Below are 20,561 nucleotides of genomic sequence, written 5' to 3'. Positions count from 1 at the left end.
TTACAATTGAGAAAGCATATCAAATGGTTCTACTACCCAAATACAAAATTTCATGACGAAAACCTTGCATTCTCAACTTACGTAAAACCAAGTTGCAAGGGCAGAAGTTTACCCTGAAAGCTAAACTTATGAGGGTTGCAATTTTAACAGATTGCAATAAAGTAACATAGATTGCAAAGCTATGAATTACCAAGCAAAATGAGGTAAACTACTGATATTCCAATGAGAAGATTAATGAAAGCAAACATATTACAGAAAGGGTAATCTTCTTTGCTCCCAAATAAGATGTTCATCCCCCTCCACTGTCAGCTCTCGGTTCACGGTGTTCATCCCCCTCCTACCCAGTTCATGTGGACGTGGCCCTGCTAGAATGCCTACCATTCCACCGTATATCCTATTTCCGGATCCATCGGCCGCCGGACCCCCGGTAATCACAAATTGGGTCGCTACAGTAGCAGATGCTTGACAGTAGCAGTAACATTGGTTGTATGGATTGAAGACAATAAAGGATGGGAATGGGGTTTCGGAATCTCAACTGTGACAATATTGCATCAATACCTATCTTCCTTGCTGGCTCTACTACTTACAATAATAAGATTCCTACAGGAAGTCCTTTAACAACCATAGCCAAGGTAAGCCTCATTCAAAGCTAGTACTACATCATGTAGTAAGAGTGTAAGACTACAATACCGCCTTATTACTAACGTTTGAGATCGTCTGAACAAATCTTGCTCTTCTACTAAGCTCTTACCGAAACTATTACCATTTTGTGCATACCATGTTGCTTAAGTTGCATCCTTCTTCAAGTTCTAATGATGCCACACTTCACTGGAATAGGTGTTACTGGCAGCAACTTCCACAACATGCTTAAGTAGGAGTCCAAGTAATGCAATTGGAAGCATGAACACACACCTAATGTACCCAACACAGGCCACGAAGGGGAAAGAAGAAGAACGAAAGACGAAAGAAAATCTTCAAACTCACTCCCTTACCCAAGGTCTCAAGTTTTTCAAAAAAGCAGGAAAAAACAAGCCTATTTACCAGGTACTAGAATGCACTGTGGAGGATGTAGAAGAGGTTAAAGTATTGGTCAAAATTCTTCCCATCTTTGCTTGCACCATCATGTTTAACTGCTGTCTAGCCCAGCTATCCACCTTCTCTGTGGAACAAGCAGTGACAATGGACACAAAGGTTGGATCCTTGAAGGTTCCACCTGCCTCCCTTCTTGTCTTCCCTATTCTATTCATCATAATCCTCGCGCCGCTCTATGACCATCTCATCATCCCATTTGCTAGGAAAGCAACGAAAACTGAGATGGGAATATCTCACTTGCAAATTGGTGGGTACCGGGTTGGTACTATCTATCATTGCAATGGCAATCGCAGCTTTGGTTGAAGTCAAGCGAAAGAGGGTGGCTACTCATTCAGGTCTACTTGACTCCAATGATCCATTACCAATCACATTCTTCTAGGTGGCTTTGCAGTACTTGTTTCTTGGTTCAGCTGACTTGTTCACCTTGGCTGGGTTACTGGAATTCTTCTTCACAGAGGCACCTGCAAGAATCAGGTCTTTGGCCATGGCACAGTCATGGGCTTCATTGGCAATGGGGTACTACCTCAGCTCAGTTCTTGTTTTGGTAGTCAGCAGCATCACAGGTACCTCCAAGAACACACCATGGCTATCTGGTAGCAACTTGAATCATTACCATCTCGAGCGGTTCTACTGGTTAATGTGTGTCTTAAGTGGATTAAATTTCTTACACTATCTCTTCTCGGCAAGATGGTACAGGCATAGGTCTCTAGCAAGTATGAACCACTGGAATTATGCTTAAGATTTACCATTGGGGATGATCTCATAAGTCAAATTTCCATCTCAAATATAAGTTTTCAATTCTGATTCAAACATTAATTTCTTGGAAGTACTTAAACCGATTACTACCATATAATGAAGATTTTTATGTTTCAAATCCATCATTGATGCTACAATAAAACTATTCTGAAAAAAATCAAATGTAAAAGCATTACCGAAATGACAAGTCCTACAAGTAGTTTAGAGTCAAGTTCCGGGATCTGCTTCCCCACTTTGTCCGAGCCTATATATAAAAAGTATAATCGAGAGACATTAGAGTTGTATCTTGAATATCAAATGAAGGGGGTCCGATACTTGCCAAAAAGAACCATAGCCTCATTGTGTGGTCTGAAATCCAAGACCACATAAGAAGACTAGGGGTTGTGCAAAAGGTAGCTTTTCGACATTTAAAAGTAGTATTTGACTTTGGGTGGCGAACTCTAAATTCTCGGGGGACCGACCATTTGTACATCAATGCCTCATTGCTTCCACTAGCAGCCAATGTTTACGTTAATCATGTTATTAGATACAAAGTTCGTTTTTGCCTTATGGAGGGCAACTTCGTTAACAAGCTTATCGATAGCACTATTTGTTCTAATACTACTGTGCCCGGATCTATTCTTAACTCCGATTAGGTGTTATTCAAACTGCGAGTTCAAATACCAAGGAAAAGGCACAGACGAACTGGAAATAGAATGAATGATTCTTATTTTAAATAATGAAGACAATCCAGCCGGTGGAATAAGTTCAATTCTGGTTAATCGGAAGAATCTGTTTGGTCTCATACTCTCATCAGCTATTTGTGTGCAATCACGTTACCTTAAATAATAACACTAGCTTGATATAGTAGCTTAAATATTAACACTAGCTTAAATAATAACACTAGCTTGATATAGTAGCTTAAATATTAACACTAGCTTAAATAATAACACTAGCTTGATACAAGAAAAAAGCTCGCTATGTACAATAAGGCCTTATCTGAAAAAAGATAAGAGTAATACCTGCTCAAAAGCAAATCAAGTTGAGGCAGGATCGACCCGGAACCCTCCTCGATCCAATTTGTTTTAACAAGGAATGAATAGCTGATGTAAAAACTGCAAATCAGTTTATAAAGGTTAGGCACTAACTTATTTATACATGAATTTTCAAAAATCTGACTAGTTGTGAACACTATATAATCTCCTAGCTTAATCTAAGATAATTTTAGTACCTGAAAACCCAGAAGAGTTGTTAAACTGCTGAGTTGAAATGGGTAGTGGAACTTGAATTATTTCTGAGTCGTGCGAGAGGTGAAGAGGGCAAAATACACGGATAGTGGAGAGTCTTGTGAGATAGCCGGATTAAAAATACCGCAATTGAAAGATATATAGTGGAGATCGAAATGAGATAGTTAGCGAGATAGTTGGGATTAAAATAAACGAAACAGATAGCAAAGAGCGAGATACTTGGGATTAGAATGGCAGTTGCCATTATCACAAGTTCGTGAATGATATCGATATTCCCCGAGATAAAGAGTAATAGAGAGGGGAGTTCAATTTTTTGGACTTCTATTTTTTTTTTTTTAGATTTCTGTATTTATTCGAGATATTTGGTATAATAGCTATTATATCATTTTAGTGCCGAGATATTTGGTATAATAGCTATTATATCATTTGAGTGCCGAGATATTTGGTTTAATATCAATTATATCAGTTCAATGTGAGATAAATTAAATTTCCTATTATATCAGTTTTAGAATGGTGAGATAAATGAAATTTCCTATTATATCTGTTCCACAATGGTGAGATAAATGAAATTTACTATTATATCAGTTCCTATCCACCAGTGGTAAAATCCATATATTTTATCTCGGTTAAGTAAGAGGTGAGATAACAGATTTATACTCATAGTTAGTACCTAAATTACAGGACATATTATCTCATTTACAGGACATATTATCTCTCTTATCAGCAGAACCGAGATAAGGCTAATTTTAGAACCGAGATAAAAACCCTTTTTTTTAGTAGCCCCCGTAGTCGTTGGGGAAGAAAGGACAAATGTACTTTTTTAACAGCCAATGCATGATTTTAAAACGATCAAGCTAGTCTGTCTCCACGACTCCACTAGAATTTGGACATTGACAGACACATATTCTGCCACCCTACAACATACAAGTACAATCTTCTAAAAAAATAAACAACTACATACTAACTGCTACAAGATACAACAAGTACTGATTGCAAACCCTCAGCAACTCCAATAAATTTCATGAGAAAGATGCATCATCCCAATATACTAATTAAAGAAAAAGTAACATCTTTTCTGAATAAAAGAAACAAACCGGTGAAATTGAAGCTTGCTGAATTTGTTTGCTTTGGCGGAAGTTGTTTGAAGTTGCTGTAGAGATGAAATTGTTAGCTTTGGAGCCTTGAAGTAGCTGCGAGACTTGCAAATGGAGCCTTGAAGTAGTTGCTGCTTGTGAGGCATGGAAGGAGATTGTATATGACGACGAGTTTTTGGTTTTGAGTTTTAACCAAATTGAAACCGAATGAGAGAAAATTGGAAAAGAGCGAAAATTTGGGGGGAAGGTATTCGCGCTTCGACTGGGATTTCAGGGAATTTTTTTGACAAGCGTGGATCATCAATTTTTTGTCTGACGGTATGGACCATCAATTTAATAAAAATCCCGTCAAATATATTCTTGACTATTAGTACCGGTCAATTCCTCTCCGGGCCAGGAGTCAAAAAAATCCTGTTTTCACCTAGTGCTAACTAAGTTTGGATGGAAAAAAATTCCCATTAAGTTCACGCTACTCATAAACTGCAGTTTAGATACATGCTTCTCACCATCCTTTAGTACACGAACGGCTCTTGGCACACCATCGAAAGTTGGCCTTTGTAGATACTTCCAAATTTGGCGGTACCCCCTCAATTTTGATTTAATGGTCTAAATATGCAAAATGGAAAAATGCCTTTGCCTTCCTTCGTTTCTGGTTTCCTTATTGTTTTCACTTGTTGAATGAAGCTCGATGTCCTCCTACCCTAATTAATTTCAGCGTTATCTCTTTGTAGACACAGGTTGGAGTGCTCCTCGAGGCGTTCTTAAATCTTCTTCTTTGTCCCTAAAGCTGAAAATATAATGGTTAATTGGCCAATTTGTATACCACCTAACTAATATGAAAGCTTCTCAATTACTCTAATGACTTGTGGTTTTGTAGTAATTACCTCATACTATTTCTAGAACATCTAATCCATAATTTTAAGAAAATCAGTTTAGTGTGGTGGTTACAGGGCCCTTAGTTTGGTGGTTGTGCTTAGTTGGTATTAAAATACACTTGATACTTTGATAGTGTTACCAGTTTTGTCGTGCCATTGGATGCTCAAACTCATAGCTATAGCTATAGTTCAATTCTTCCAACAAGTAATTTCATAAAGAAAATTTTCAAAAAGTAGTATGCGTGATCATACCGTTCATTTAACATCGAGAGAAACGCCAAAACTTGTGTAGCTACCACTGCTTTCACTAGTAACAAATAAATAAATAACCTTAGCGACTTCATATGACTCCATTGTGGTTGTCTCATCGTACTTTCGGCTTCATATATTAGCAAATGGAGAGCTGAGTGTTTTTTTTTTTTGTTTGGTAACTAGCTCGAGAATGTTAAACTTAATGAAACCGGAATGAATCTAAAAATGAAAATGAAATATTTATAAATGGTGCGAGATCAATAAAATGCATTAGCGTATATATTCTTATCAAATTCATCATGACATACAACTACAATTGAAATCATTTATTATAACCATTGTCACTTTGATTCTAGCGTCGTCTCCATTTGCATCATCTACCCTCAAAGTTATTTAGTCACTAGGTATTACCATTAGCTACGCACGTTGGTTATGAGGTGTTTATTATATGGGAATTTGTAGGTATTAATCATGGTACACGTACTGTCTCCTATCCACAGATATGTGTGGCATATGTCGGAATTTGTAGGGTTTTTTTTTTTTGAATTGGAGCTACACGTATTGTCTCCTATCAACAGTGCACCATTTTGTTTGTTTTTTGGATTGATAATGAATTTAACAATGCACTAATGTATTTCCCAAACTTAAATAACCTTTTTGTATAGATGTCCATTACATGGTTTAGAATCAAGATCTGACAAAAAAGTAACGAAAAAACAAAAACACAAACAAAGAATGAAAAACAATAATAACATATATACTTGGGGTATGGGATGACAAAGAATGCATTCCCCATGAGAAGTTGTGGTTTGCAAAATTATTAATATCATTTCCTCACACTCACTAAAAAAGTGTCTTTGTCAGAAAGTAGATAATTAAAGTAAAATGTGTGCATGGCAGATAATCGTGCAGTAACAATTAAAAGTCTCCAATCTAGGTAGCGGCCATAACACATTCATGTAATAGGGACATAGACCTCAACTGTTACTTAACGTCCTCCAAACTTATCCATTGACCTCAACTGTCACTAAGCATCCTACGAACGTAGCAATAAGACCATGTTTGCAATGTACTGCTTCATCTATTATAAACGTCCTTGGTGCAGATAATGTGCCAATGAAATCTAACTACATTTCACGAAGAACTATCCAAAAAGCAATATGTCTTGGGCACATAGCAGGAGATAATTAATTTGACCTCCATATTATACAACTACTGTTTCCTGTAATGCAACAAATTGATCATACCTGTTAAAGAATAACACACTAAAATTAGCTTAATGCATGCAAATTTTATCATACCTAATTTCATATGATATCATAATACATTTCATGGATAAAAATAAATATAAAAACAAAATTAAAGTTTATTCTCCATATAGCTAAAACAACTATATATCATGGGCTAAAGTGTAGCATGCATAAATTTTGAAGCTACAAAACCGCTCGAGTGGGTCGGAGCAACCCACTATAGCAATACCTAAACTGACAATTTAGATCTAAAAATTTGCATTACAAACTTCTCAAGATGGAATTAGTTAACACGCAAAATGTAGTACGATTCACATTTGAAATGTGTATATATGAAGATAAAAATTAATAAAACAATAAAAATTAATAATAATAAGTCATCCAAATTATTTGATTGCCTATAATGAAAGTTGTGCAAGTGTTTCCCTTAAGCTTAAAGGTTGCCAAGCAAGGCCAAGCCCAAAAATTCAACTCCCCCTTTGTGTCACATACTGACATGTATAAAATACCAAAGGTCATCTAATCTTTCATAGGTTCCCATAGTTAATGCTTGAGCCTTTGATTTGGATACTGCCCAATGTTCTTATTGTGGAAAAAGTTAAAGACTGAACCCCTTATTTAGCAAAGTTTGAAATTCTGGTGGTTATAAAAGAACTATATCTATGGGAAAAACTTGACTACATTTAATTTCTAAAACCCATATTCTAAAAAATGTATATGGAAAAAGTCGTTTAAGTAAACTATCATGTGTTGTAAGCTGATGTTGTTTTCTGCCTTGCAACAACCTATTCAATCTTTTACAATCCCAATATCACAGACCAATTTGTTCTAAGCCCCAATTAAACTACCCCAATGCTGTAATTAGCTCTGCTAACTATTTACAGAAGTACAAAGAGATCCGTAGTATTTTCATAAGAGAAGGTTGGTGTTCGGTATTCTAGCGTTACTCCAAACTCCAAAGAATCCTTTATAATCGTTGTTTTAGTTGGAAAATGTTTCTTTTAATTGGGTGTAGTTCAAAAGTCCAAAGTCAAAAGCCCGTAGTCATAATTGTAACGCAAGGTGAAGTTCAAAAGTGGTATGCGAATTTGAGTAGGGAGTATTACGAGAAAAGTATGGGTTTGTAACGGTTTTTTTTCAAAATTGATCCTAAGAATTTGTTTTTTCTTCATAACAGTCCTAAATGCCCAACGTACTTATTTGTTTCTTAAACTGATGGCGAGTCTTGGGAGTATATGTAACTGTATTATTAATTTAAATGCCTTAGACTTTGCTACTGTTAAGTGATTTGCCTTGACATTTTCACTTATGAATCTAAATTTCTAATCCACGTTATTCCAGGAGGATTTGGCCTTAGTTAGCACCAATAAGCTACTTTAACGTCTGGGCTTACTTTGTTAGTATACATGGAAACTGATACCTTACAGGCCAGTATCGTTGTCGTAGATGCACAAGTTCACAAATTGTTCACTGCCAGCCTGTCGCCTGGACATACATAATCCTGGATTCCTGATGTTGTAGTTACATGAATAAAACTATAAAGAGAAACTCCTATAAGAGTACAACATTTATTTGTTGCGCCAAACTGATTTATATTCCGCATTTCAAATTTTCCTAAGTTTTTAATACTGAAGCAAATCGTAATTCATAATGTGTTACCTTTTTTCGTGATATTGCCAATTGTCTTCATCTTTATTAAAAATTTGTAATTGAAATTACAACAAATGGATAAGTTATACTACTTAGTTCTCCAAAGAGGTTAAAAAATGTCAAGAACTGCAGTTGACATCCTCATCTTCCGATAGGTCATATTGACTATCATATTCCTCATCACTTTCAGCATTATCAATCTTTTCAGTTGTAAGATGCTCTTTAAGAACTTTATTTTTTTCAATGAGCTGCTGATAACTTGCCTGCATAGCTTCATGTTCTTCAAGTAGTTTGTCAAAGGCGAATTCTATGCGTCGGTAGCGCACACAATACTTTTTTTTTGTCATTATAGTTGAAGTCTTCTATTTCGCATCCGTAGTCTTCTTGTAAAAAAGTAATTGCTATCTTTGCAGCTTCTTGTTCCGACGCTTTTTTGTCTTGTGAATGTATTCCTAAGAATAGCTTCTTAGTCTGGAGATTTCAAGTTCTACCCATGCTTCATATTGATTATCTTGTAGGGTGTATCCGTAGGAACCGTTGCGCATGTTGAAGTGCATGAGCATGTGGTGGAGTAAGGTTTTGAAAGAAATGGTGTAGACTGATAAAACTGATTCCATGACTTGCATATTAGTCAAATTTGTTAGTCGGGCTGGAGAATTGAAAAATACTACCAATGGCAACAACATAAGATAAATATTATGCATATTAAGAACCAAAAGTAGAATGAAATAAAGTTGTTAGTGTATAATTGAAGAAGACAAAGGAAAAGGTTCAGGTTCACACTGTTTTGAATAAGTATCGTGGTGTAGGCCTAGTGGGAGCAGAGAAGCGTTCAGTCAGAAGAGAGAAAAGGAACCTAGATTATATGTGAACACAACAGTCAAATTGATCGAAACAGAAGAAGAGTTAATTTATAACATAAGGTATGCAAGCATTGTAAGGCAATATAAAGATGTTTTAGACAGTTTTGTAACGTCTAAAAACTTGTGTCATTTTAGGTATCTTTCAAAAATGGTGCGACTATTCTTGTATATCCTGAGAATATGAATTTGGTTTGGAACCGCTATATTTTTTATGCAATCTGTCGAATCCCATGTAGTTATAAAAGGAAAATATATGATACAGTCTTAACAGAAAATGTGAAAGTGTGGAAATGCTTACTACATAGATTTGGAGTTGCTGACACTGATGGGTCCGCCTACCACCAGAAAGAGATGAACAGTCATCCGTGATGCTTAACAGAGATGGAAGTTCTGATGAGACTAGTTGCTTGATCATGTTGTCTTTGAAGTCATTTGGATGGGTTAAAAGCTAGATTAAGGGATGTCTTGCGAGCATTTGTACACATTTGATCTGTTCAGTGCTCTGACACGTTCATTAAGGTTGATTATATATATTCTCAGTACTTGTGATTACGGGTTATACCTTTATTAAACATTTTGAGATTGAGATTTAACTAACTTTAGTCAATACATAAAAATGGCAATCAACATACATTAACATATATAATGGTGATTATATTTTTTTCGTTTAAACCTTTATTAATCTCTTTGTAATCTGATAAATTTCAAAGGTCAGTTAATCAATGCACTCTCAATTGTTAGGAAAACCACCCAAACATTCTGGTTTTGTTGAGACATTATTTTCATTATTATTTCCAATCTTGACAAATAACTTTAAATGTGCTTTGTTAATGTAGTCGCATTGTTAAGGCTGCGCATGATAACCCGAGGAGCCCCCGCGTGTGTTTCTTCGTGCTTAGCAAGAACATTTTGCTTGATTCAACGGTACTTTGCAAAGATTATCCATTATGAAAACAAAGCATTATATGTCAATTAGAGGAAAGAATGCATTATTTAACTAAGTATATTTGGTGTAAAGAAATAACAAACCTTTGAGTGGAAGGAGTTGATTGTGAATAACATTATACAGACGATTACTTAGTCTTTATATAGGAGGAGAAATTGAATGTAATCGTTTAATGCTAAAAATACCAAGCTTATGTATATTTATAGTTTCTATATACTGATAATAAAAAAAATTGCTCACCCCATTTGTACCAATTACAGTTGTGTCAACAGGATTGAATGTGTATCTCCCTAAATTTGGTTGGTAGACAGATTATGAATGTAAAGAAAAGTAATGTATATAGTAAGTTACTTAGATTTGAAGAATTTGTTGGGTAACTATTTTTTTCTTTATAAATGTTCACTCCGTAATGTACATTATTTCTTTACGGGAGTGAATGGTGTATCTCCATAATTGTCATTTGTAATTCTACCATCTATGCAAGGAAAAGAAATAAAATGTATATGGTAATCGGGGCTGAAGTTACGTGTTGGTAGTGGAAAGTTCTCATCTTTGAAGTTACCTGTAAGAACATCCAAAGATTTGACGCTCAAAATGAAGTTGTGAGTTGATGTACGGCTGGGGTGAAAAAGTATCAGCAATGACAATATTCTTTTCTTTATCTGCTCGTTGGGTGGTTATAGCGAAACTCGTTGCATCGAATGAATGTACTGGTGTTTCCACTGTGAGCCGTGAGTTAGGGAAGGAGGATATCTGCGATCCCTTTGGGTGGCTGAAACTCGTATGACATGACAGATCTAAAGACTTATGGGGTGTGGGCAGGATAATAAGGGGCAACAAGAATAGTAGATCATTATTGAAGGTGTTAGTAATTCAACAAATAAAAATGTTGACTGTTTAATTAGGACTGAGGTGCCCATCTCGCTGCCTAGCCTAATAGACTTCGTACATCACAGCAAATGCCCCCTTTCGGGTGGGCCCGGCATATACAGGGTCGAATCACTACGCGCTTAATAAAAAATTGAATGTTTAATTAGGAGGGACCTCTCTCGCTGCATAGCGCTTAATAAAAAATTGAATGTTTAATTAGGAGGGACCTCTCTCGCTGCATAGCCTATAATAACTTCGTACATCACTGTGATGCCCCCTTTCGGGTGGGCCCGGCATATACAGGGTCGAAGCACTACGCCGCTCCATAGGCCCACGCCCTAACAATCCATCAAATTTGATGCCCCACTAAGGTTACAAGCAGGCGCTACCCAGCTCGGCGAAACTTAGTGTGACAAATTGACTTATTTAGTGTTAGAAACACATTCAAGCACCCGATGTGGGACTAAGGTTTGAACTAAAGATTGGTCTCTCCTCGAGCATCTTCACCACAAAGGTTTTTCTTCGTCATGACTATTTTATGTTGACACGATAATATGGGTGAGAGTAGTGCATTGCAAATTAAAAAGACATGAGCTGCATGTTGAAATGAATTAATCATGAAATTTTATAGTTTGGAGACAATGTTTTGAATACCTTCCTTAGATCTTTTATCAGCTATATTATCGTCTTTCTAATCATGTCTGTTTGGATTGTTACGATATATTGAGGAAAAATATTGGGTTCATTATCTTATGTTCCTACTTCCTGTAAAAACAATACACTGCATCCTGGAGATCATCATCTTATCAACATTTTTTCCAACTTTTGTAGCCAGCTCAGATGTAAAATTCAATTTTTTTGCAATATCGACAACCCAATTTTTCATTTCTTTTTGGAAATGGATACAAGTGCCAAATAAAGGTTGTTTGCTATGATGATTGCCATGAGCAGGACATCATCTTCACCCATATGATATGAACATGTATCATTCGCTATGTCATGAAGTTGCTTGAATGTGTCCAGGGACGAGGGAAAGTTCTTATACTTGTCATTGTCTAATTTTTATTTATCACTGTCGAGTACAGGCTTGAGGCTCATATGGAAGTTCATGTTGGATCAATTGATGAGGAAGATGATGAGCAAGGTATTGCTCATATGATTGAACATGTGGCGTTTTTAGGAAATAAGAAGCGTGAAAAGTTACTTGGAACTGGAGCAAGATCTAATGCTTACACAGATTTCCATCATACAGCATTTACATTCAGAAAACAATCTGAGTAGAAGATTCCCTATTGGATTAGAAGAACAAATTAAGAAGTGGGATGCAGATAAAATAAGGCGATTTCATGAGCGTTGGTTTTCCCAGCAAATGCTACCTTATACATAATGGGGGATATTGACAACATTACCAAAACGGTTTATCAAATCGAAGTATGGATTACTTATGTTGAATTTACCCATTTTCTTTTGTTCAAGTAGTTTAAACTAGATGTCTGCTTGTGAGAAAAGACATTGTGATTATGGTTATGTTTGTATGTTGCAGTGATCTTTATAGGATATTACTGAAAATTTCAGCAGCGATCATTATAGGATATCACTGAAAATCTAAGTTGTATCATGCAGGCTGTGTTTGGACGAACATGCATAGAAAGTGAGAAAGCCCCAGTACCCACTCCCAGTGCATTTGGTGCCATGGCGAACTTTCTTGTTCCAAAACTGCCATTGGGATTATCTGGAAATTTACCAAATGAAAAGTCATCTACTTCTATGGATCAACCTAAAATGATCAAAAAAGAGAGACATGCTGTCCGTCCTCCTGTTGAGCACAGATGGTCTCTCCCGGGATTTGGTGAGGCTTATAATCCCCCACAGATCTTCCAGCATGAGTTGCTTCAAAAAAATTCCATCAATATGTTCTGCAAGGTATGAAGAGAATCAATTTCTGTGTACTACTTTTTCTTTTTTGAGATGGCATCCTGCATGCAGCTACACACATCAGTTGGGGTGCATGTTTGATGTCTCTCCGAGTACTTTGAACCTATTTGATGTATACGTGTTGCCAAACTATTCCATTGAAGGTTTATATGTCTAAGCTAATATGTTTGCGGTCTTGAAACCAAGGTATTAGTATCAAAGATGCCTAATTTACTACATCAATATTTGAAATTAATTTAGGGAAAGTAATGGGTATGGTAGTGTTGGAAGAGTTTACTGATTTCTGAAAATGATCCGGATGCCTGCCGAGGTGAGGCAGACTTAACGCTATGTTCAGCGCGGATAAGAAAATTGCGTAATAGTCCGAGTGGACAATGGATTTACATAATTTTCGACTGGTTATCAGTATTGAGTTTAGAGAATGAGAAACCTAACTTCAATGTTGTACTGATGTTATGAAAGAGAAATCACTGATTTTCTTTTCTTTGGTTTTATTAAATATGTTAGAAAACTGTAAATTTATCTAATACTGCTAGTAAGCTGTTTTTGTAATGAGTAGTTCCTTAATTATTCTGGAAAGGTTAATTATGTGCATTCTCTTGACATGAGAAGTTAGGACACAACTTAGCCTGGGCACAGGGTTCAAATTGTTAGTGGTGAATCACTTGACCTCCTTACACTTCATTGGCTTGATTGTTATTGTTTTATTCCTCAAATAAAAAAAAGAAAAAAAAAAATCCTTGATGAGTGTTGATAGCCTTGTGTGAATTTAAACTTATCACTTACCGGAACATGTGGAAGACTGGAAGTGATTTAGAATCTGTTATTTGCCTTATTTGTTGAGAATATTCTGCAGGTTCCCGTGAATAAGGTCCAAACATATCGAGACTTGCGCACTGTTCTGATGAATAGAATATTCCTTTCAGCTTTGCATTTCCGGATTAACACAAGATATAAGGTGCATTCTTGTGTCATACATGATTTTCTGTTTTTGTGCTTGGTTGCCCATTGATGTTATTGCTCCGTGCACAATGCAATCCGTAACAGTTTCGCTAGTCTTTGTTATTATTCAGACATCTCTAGTTACTTTCTTTTGATTGTTCAAAGTCTTCATCCTTAATTATTGGTTCCTGTCCAACATGAGTACTTATTTATACACGGTCCGTGCGGAGTGCAAACGCCACACACGCACAAACTGGGTGCCGATGGGGATGCTATGGATGTAACTGTTGAGGGCTTATATCTGCTGAAAATGGATTTCTCATTAAAACGTTTTCTTAAGGAAATAAACAAGACGCTGTTTTGAGTTAACCTGGGCCACAGACTCTGTTCTTAAAGTATGATCGTCACTCTGATGTACATGGCCATCTTTTTTTGTTAATAGACTTGAATAGTGTTGCATCATCATTGGAACTTCAGAGTTTAATACATACAAGTGAAACGTAACAAAATTCATAACCGCATGCTTTTCTTCTAGGGTCTGATTGCTATCCTAGTATCCTAAATGAAGGAGACTGAATATTTAGTGTTTTCTTAAGAAGTATTTTCTGGACACTTTCCTACTCAATGATAAAAGGGTTAGTTGGGAAGGTCTAAGAGGTGCTGTACTATTTGTGTTTAATTCGGTATAGGAAGAAACTGCAATATCTTATGTTTAACGTGTACTGATTGATATCTCAAACAGAGCTCAAATCCACCTTTTACGGCTATTGAGTTGGATCATAGTGATTCTGGAAGAGAAGGGTGTACTGTTACTACTCTTACGGTAACTGCCGAACCTAAGAACTGGCGGAGTGCAATTAAAGTCGCTGTTCACGAGGTTTGCATTCTGTGCTTTCTATACCTGTTCTTATGATTTAGGTGGCTAGTTTAAGTGAGTGTTCTTCAAATATTGTACGTTCAAAACAATCCGCAGATAAATTATGATTGTTGGTACTTATCAGGAAGAAAAAAAGAAACCAAAAACAGAATATGGTTCTGGGTGACGTTCAATTTCGGTGACTTAGTTGCTTAGCTCTCATTGAAATGCTCAGATCAGAAGTAGTATCTGAAATTTATAACTGCGCAATGATGTTACTCTCAATTCATAGATTGATCGAAACCATTTTTCAAAGCTGTTAGTTATGTGAATTGGCAAAAGAAACTATTTTTCTATTTATTTATAAGTAAGAGAACTCTTACAAAAAGTAAACGATATTATGCATCAAAATATCAAATTACATTAGAAATTCCTTGAATTATTTTCTTGACCGGATTTGGTCATACTTCTTATCTGAAATTTATGGTAAAGGAATTTGTACGGCTTTTCTTGTAGTATGTATCATCTGTTCACTGCCTTAAGTCAACGAGTAAGGCATCATTCATTCATGTATGTGTGTAGGTTCGGAGGCTTAAAGAGTTTGGAGTTACAAAAGGGGAATTGACTCGGTACATGGATGCACTATTAAAAGATAGTGAACATCTGGCGGCTATGATAGATAATGTCTCATCTGTGGATAATCTGGATTTTGTCATGGAGAACTATGCATTGGGTCACACTGTCATGGATCAAAGACAGGGACATGGATGTTTAGTTTCTGTTGCTGAAACAGTTACACTTGAAGAGGTACTTCCTTATAATGTTCAACGAGAAAATATTTATTATGTGTGTCATCATGGCATATTCAAAGGGTTTGAACCTTGCTACAGTGAGATATAATTGCCAGATGATTGTTATCTTGGCGTCTTCCTTCTTGCTAAACATAACTAATGGTCATATTCTGCATGTAACTTGGCATTTGAGATTTTCATGGTGAACAATAAACATATTCATCTCTCTAATACTGTAAAGTTTGATCTTCTGTAGGTTAATTCTGCACCAGCAGAAGTGCTGGAATTTATCTCTGACTTTGGAAAACCTACTGCACCTCTTCCTGCAGCCATTGTTGCCTGTGTTCCCAAAAGAGTGCATATTGATGGAGTTGGTGAAACTGATTTTAAGATTTCACCTGATGAAATCACAGCTGCTATTGGAGCTGGTTTGGAGGAACCTATAGAACCTGAACCAGAGGTGTGCTTCCTCATGAACATTACCATATTTATTTGTCGGGAAGCTATAGTACCATAGTTCTGGTCCTTGTTTCTTTGATTTTGTCTTTGTTGTTTTGTTGGCCTATTTTGTGGATTTTGATTTTTAGGCAGCATTGTTCTCTATTTTACTAAATAAAATAAATACAACCATAATCCATTCTTGGATCTTGAGTTATGTTTCTTTTTTACTTCTATTTGGTTTTGTGTCAATGCACGAGGAATCAGACCTTGTAAACGCTTGACTTTTTCTTCATAAGCTCTTGTGGATCTAGTGAACTTAAAGTACTCAATTACATACTTCTATCAAAAGTGTTAAAACTCTGTCAATTGTTGAAAACTATGTATCACCAACACTCCATACTTTATAAGAAACCGTGGCAGAAACTATTGAAGGTTACACTGCTCAACATTTGGTATATCGCCGTGTCAGTGTAACTTTGGTTGAATTTCTTTTGAGCAGCACTGAATGACTGCTATATAAAAATTTGTTTCGAGTATGGTTACATTTTATAATAGATGCTCACAATGTCTTGAAAAATGTCATATATTTCCTTAGAAGTGGTAACAAAGAAGTTTCTAAGGTATCCCTTTAAACCTTTCTACTATGTTTCTGCGGAGTTTATGGAGTGAACTCCTCTTATGGACTAACAATCTGTTTCCATACACCCCAACTTGGGTTCCATGATCAGCTGTGATCAATATATTTATAAAGTCATCTAGCTACTAATTTTAGCATCTGATTTCATCTTGTTGTCTGCAGCTTGAGGTGCCAAAAGAATTGATATCATCATCAGAGCTGCATGAGTTGAAGTTGCAACAGAAACCGGCCTTCATTTCTCTAAATCAAGATCCAAGCACAAGCAAAGTTTATGATGAGGAAACAGGAATCACAGAGCGCCGCCTTTCAAATGGAATTCCAGTAAATTACAAGGTATATCTGGTTTCCTTGCTTACAAGATTAATCAGTTTAATTATGTGAAACTTGAGAGGCTATATAGCATATGATGCATGCATGACTACATAATTTCTGGTTGGATGTTTTTTCTTCGAGTTTCTTGTTTTCCCTTTAAAAGTTCATCTCTTAAAAATATCACATTATCCTTCTGTGCATCTCACTTGTCAAGTTTTATGGAGCATCATCTATTTGATGCGCTTTAGTAAGTAACTGGTCATAAGCTCAACTTACACAATGAACTAAGGGCTGATTTTCTGGGAATATGTTCTCCATACAATAGAGGTCATCTCCACAAAATATCAAGACATTTGAACATGTCTAACCTTGTCAAAAGTTGTGTTTAAGTTCGATATTTATCTAACGGTCCACAATTTTAGCACTATTTTTAATAAAGCTAGACATATCCAATTGAAACGAGTTTTGGTGGAGATTCTATCCATGGTAGGAAGATCTTCTCTACCAAAAATCAGCCATTAGTTTAATATGCAAGTTCATTTTTAGGTTGTGGATGTCAAGATAAGATGTCAAGGTAGTCTGCCCCTGTATCAGAAGAAAAAATGGATACTGTACATATTACATGAGACTTTTTTGTTGAACAAGCACGTAGTTATCGCTGAATAACCATGTTATCAGGGTGTACTGGAACAACTGTTGGGTGGACTGTGACAAACGTCACCTGTTCTGGAACAACAATGTTTGATCTGAACGTTTGTTCCTCTGTTCTTCTCTTGGATGTGAACCTATTTGATACGAAAAAATAGAAACCCAAGTTGACAAAGCTTAAACATGCTAATGTCCAGTAAAAATAATCTAGGCGACTTTGGTTCAGTTTAACCGAAAACCAACCGTGTCTTCTTCCAATCTTGCTAGCTTTATTTGAAATGGTCACAATAACTATGCTTAGAATGGTCCCTACTCCAATCGCAGTTTTGGCGAATGGTTCTGCATATGTCTTAATTGAATTAGGACAATTATCATAGAAGAATTGCTTGATTCCATCTTTCACAAGTCCATCCATTGCTCCTAGTAAGAGAAACTGTGGCATTAACCAGAACACACTCATTGGGACAGTAGTGTCAGCTGTGTGTTGTAGTCCACAGTTCTTGAGGACATTCAATCTCTTTGTCTCAACTAATGCAGCCACAACACAACATTTAACAGAGAGCAGCATCCCGACCCCAATTCTCAGCTCATACGAACTTTTTTGATCAAGTTGAGTGCGACTGCTCAGTATTAGGCTATATATTTTAATGGTTATAACTCTTGAAACTTCGAACAGAAGAAAAAAGCTCAGTATAGGAATCCGTATCTTCCCTAGTTTATTTTCCATGTTGTTTCCTTGCTCAAGAAAGTAAGTGTCTCCAACTGAGCGTACCACTCCACACATCAGGAATGTTATCCACATGGGAAACATGCCTAAGACAACCTTAGATTCTTCTACTTCTGTAACCGTGCATAGTCTCCACTTGCTTCGATTGTCATTCAAAGCCGGTGAAACAATCAGGGAAGCTTTGTCCAAGAACCTTAGGCGGTTGGTGTAAGGTAGTGGGAGCTCAACCTTTTCCGGATTGTGTAGTTGAAAAGTATTTGGAGGGTACTGGAGATGTCTCTTCAATGTTGCAGCCACAAAAACACAGACCACACATGCGAGGGGACTTCCCTGTGGTTTTACATGTTTGTAGGAAAGGGTTCCACTTAAGAAGATGATAGTGGCAATTACCATTACTACAACTAGAATCCCGTAAAGAACTGACCACGACTCGATGGAAGAAAGTAAGTAAGTGCCTAACAGGATTATCCATAATGAGATATTTATCCAGTCTAAGTTTGTGCAGTGCTTTTCGTTGCTAATCTTCTGATTGTTAGGGTCAATGAGTTGTTCATTCCAAAAGATTGGTGCCAAATTCTCGTAGCCAGCTCTTCCTACTGCTATTGCAGGCAATGCCATGTAAAATAGTGAGTGCTGTACCTTGCCAATGCATGCAGCTTTCTGCTCATGACATGTTCCTAGTACCTTTGAAAGGGTCGGAGGAACTGACAATGCTAGGAAGCCCAATCCCTGCAAAGAAAGAAGTATCATGAATGGATTGGGTGTCAGGTGATTTCCATTTCTTGATTACTGTTTGAACTCAAGCGTGCTCTATTTTCATATATATTATTTCTACACTGGTTTGGAAGTCGATGGATAGTTCCCATTAATATAAGCCCGTGAAGTCAAACTGTAGAATCAGATCTCATTCTTGCAAATGAAAATTTGTCTGACAGTATCAAGGTATTTAAGACTTACTGTGATGTGTGCCAAAGCAGAGATGAGAATGATCGAGTAACTACCAATGTATGCATCATGGAGGATAGCAATCCCTACAGACATTATGGCTGTCAAACCATCTAGCGTATTCACAATTGCTGCAGCATCTTTAAGCCTTTCCTTCCAGACATCGGTCAGGAATGTCATCAGTACATAAAGCACGTATGATGCTATGCTTTGCGCCCAATCAAAAACTGCCATCACAAGTGTTAAGGTCGGTATGTATTAGTTAAAAACTTAAAATGCTTGATTTGAACACTTTATTCCATGTCAATTTAAACGACGAAGGTATTCTCTATTCACGAATCCATTGATGGGGACCTCAGACCCCTCTGTGATACATTTCTAATCGCTTGATATTAGATGTTCTTTCATCAGAAATGCTTGCTAAAATGGTCACTGTTCAAATGGTTTGCAGTATATTTCTGCTTATGTTGAGTAAATTGAGTAGCGCTCATTGTTGATGAAACAAGACTCTTAGTCTCTGAAAGTGAATTTGACTAGCAAGCTAATATGGCTGTTGCAAGGACTAAATTTGAAATTATAAAATATTATCGAAGACATATCAAGAGAAATCACTTACCGACTAGAAGGTAATATGTTGGCAACCAAGTCAGGCAAGACCGAACTCTATCTTCTATCATCATTTCTAATATAGTCCCTGTTTACTCACAGAGTTACAGTGATGACTGATGACCAACAGGTGCATAAAAGCAGCACGTAGCATTCTGAAAATGAGAACTTAGAGAACTCGCAATGAATGTCTCTGTCGCATGGCGAGTACGTTTGTTATAAAACATCAAACCCAGAACATTCTATTCAAGTAGGCACATAAAATGATTAAACTGTGACTTCGTCGTAAGAGGAAGCTGACAATTCCAATGACTTGAGCCGGCTTGGTTCAGTTGAATTACTTATTGCCATGTTGTTTATTCATGGATAAGCTTTGAGCCGGCTCTGGTTCTGTTAGTTAGTGCTTTGTCGTTTGTGTTTTTACTGAATTGTTCACTTTATTTAGAAATAAAAAGGGTTGTGGAAGAAGAAACAATGGAAACGATACAAGGACTTGGTATTTATAATAACGACTGTATGTCTTCCTGGTACCTACCAGGTCTTAGTCTATTTGAGACATTATTCCTTGTACGGTTGTACCAGACAGTAATCTTATTGTGTTGTTGACAAATGTCGAATTGACTTGCCACATAAAAGAAGTTTGAGTGGCAACACCGCAGTACAGAAAGGGCATTTCAGTATCCGATAAGAACTTCTCTTCCAGAAAAGGATAAACAGACAGAAAGACTAGAGAGAAGTTGCTACATTCTTTACTTTAGATCCTTCAGGTTACCTTCCCCAATACATTGGTGAGAGTTTAGCTCAAGCAGGTAACAATACTCAAAGAGTTGACAAAATAAACAGTCTG

General features: G+C 36.6%; 2 protein-coding genes and 1 pseudogene across 6 annotated transcripts; 2 read left to right on the top strand and 1 right to left on the bottom strand.

Annotated features, from left to right (window-relative positions):
* The first annotated feature begins 198 nt into the window (after positions 1-198).
* Positions 199-12,155, top strand: LOC147491509 (protein NRT1/ PTR FAMILY 4.6-like; annotated as a pseudogene).
* Positions 11,091-19,542, top strand: LOC147491508 (stromal processing peptidase, chloroplastic-like). Of its 5 annotated transcripts, none has more exons than XM_086566003.1 (9): positions 11,091-11,388; positions 11,960-12,018; positions 12,127-12,305; positions 12,498-12,797; positions 13,666-13,767; positions 14,494-14,628; positions 15,190-15,414; positions 15,655-15,858; positions 16,639-16,982. In XM_086566003.1, exons 3-9 carry the CDS (start codon positions 12,261-12,263, stop codon positions 16,855-16,857), a joined length of 1,230 nt encoding a protein of 409 aa, XP_086422129.1. In that variant the 5' UTR covers positions 11,091-11,388; positions 11,960-12,018; positions 12,127-12,260; the 3' UTR covers positions 16,858-16,982. The 5 variants fall into 5 exon arrangements, 4 of the variants coding, with proteins under 4 accessions (XP_086422129.1, XP_086422128.1, XP_086422127.1 ...); XM_086566002.1 differs by having other exon boundaries at positions 12,112-12,305; XM_086566001.1 differs by having other exon boundaries at positions 11,960-12,305.
* Positions 17,358-20,149, bottom strand: LOC147491507 (protein NRT1/ PTR FAMILY 5.5-like). The gene is made up of 3 exons (XM_086565999.1): positions 19,725-20,149; positions 19,121-19,335; positions 17,358-18,892 (listed from the first exon to the last, which is right to left on the bottom strand). The coding sequence occupies exons 1-3, from the start codon at positions 19,786-19,788 to the stop codon at positions 17,441-17,443; spliced, it is 1,731 nt and encodes a 576-aa protein (XP_086422125.1). The 5' UTR covers positions 19,789-20,149; the 3' UTR covers positions 17,358-17,440.
* Positions 20,150-20,561: the final 412 nt, after the last annotated feature.

Source organism: Coptis chinensis, chromosome 6 (assembly GCF_015680905.1).
Source record: "Coptis chinensis isolate HL-2020 chromosome 6, ASM1568090v1, whole genome shotgun sequence".
NCBI lineage: Eukaryota > Viridiplantae > Streptophyta > Magnoliopsida > Ranunculales > Ranunculaceae > Coptis > Coptis chinensis.
The sequence above is the reverse complement of the archived record's forward strand: the minus strand, read 5'-3'. Positions and strand labels throughout refer to the sequence as shown.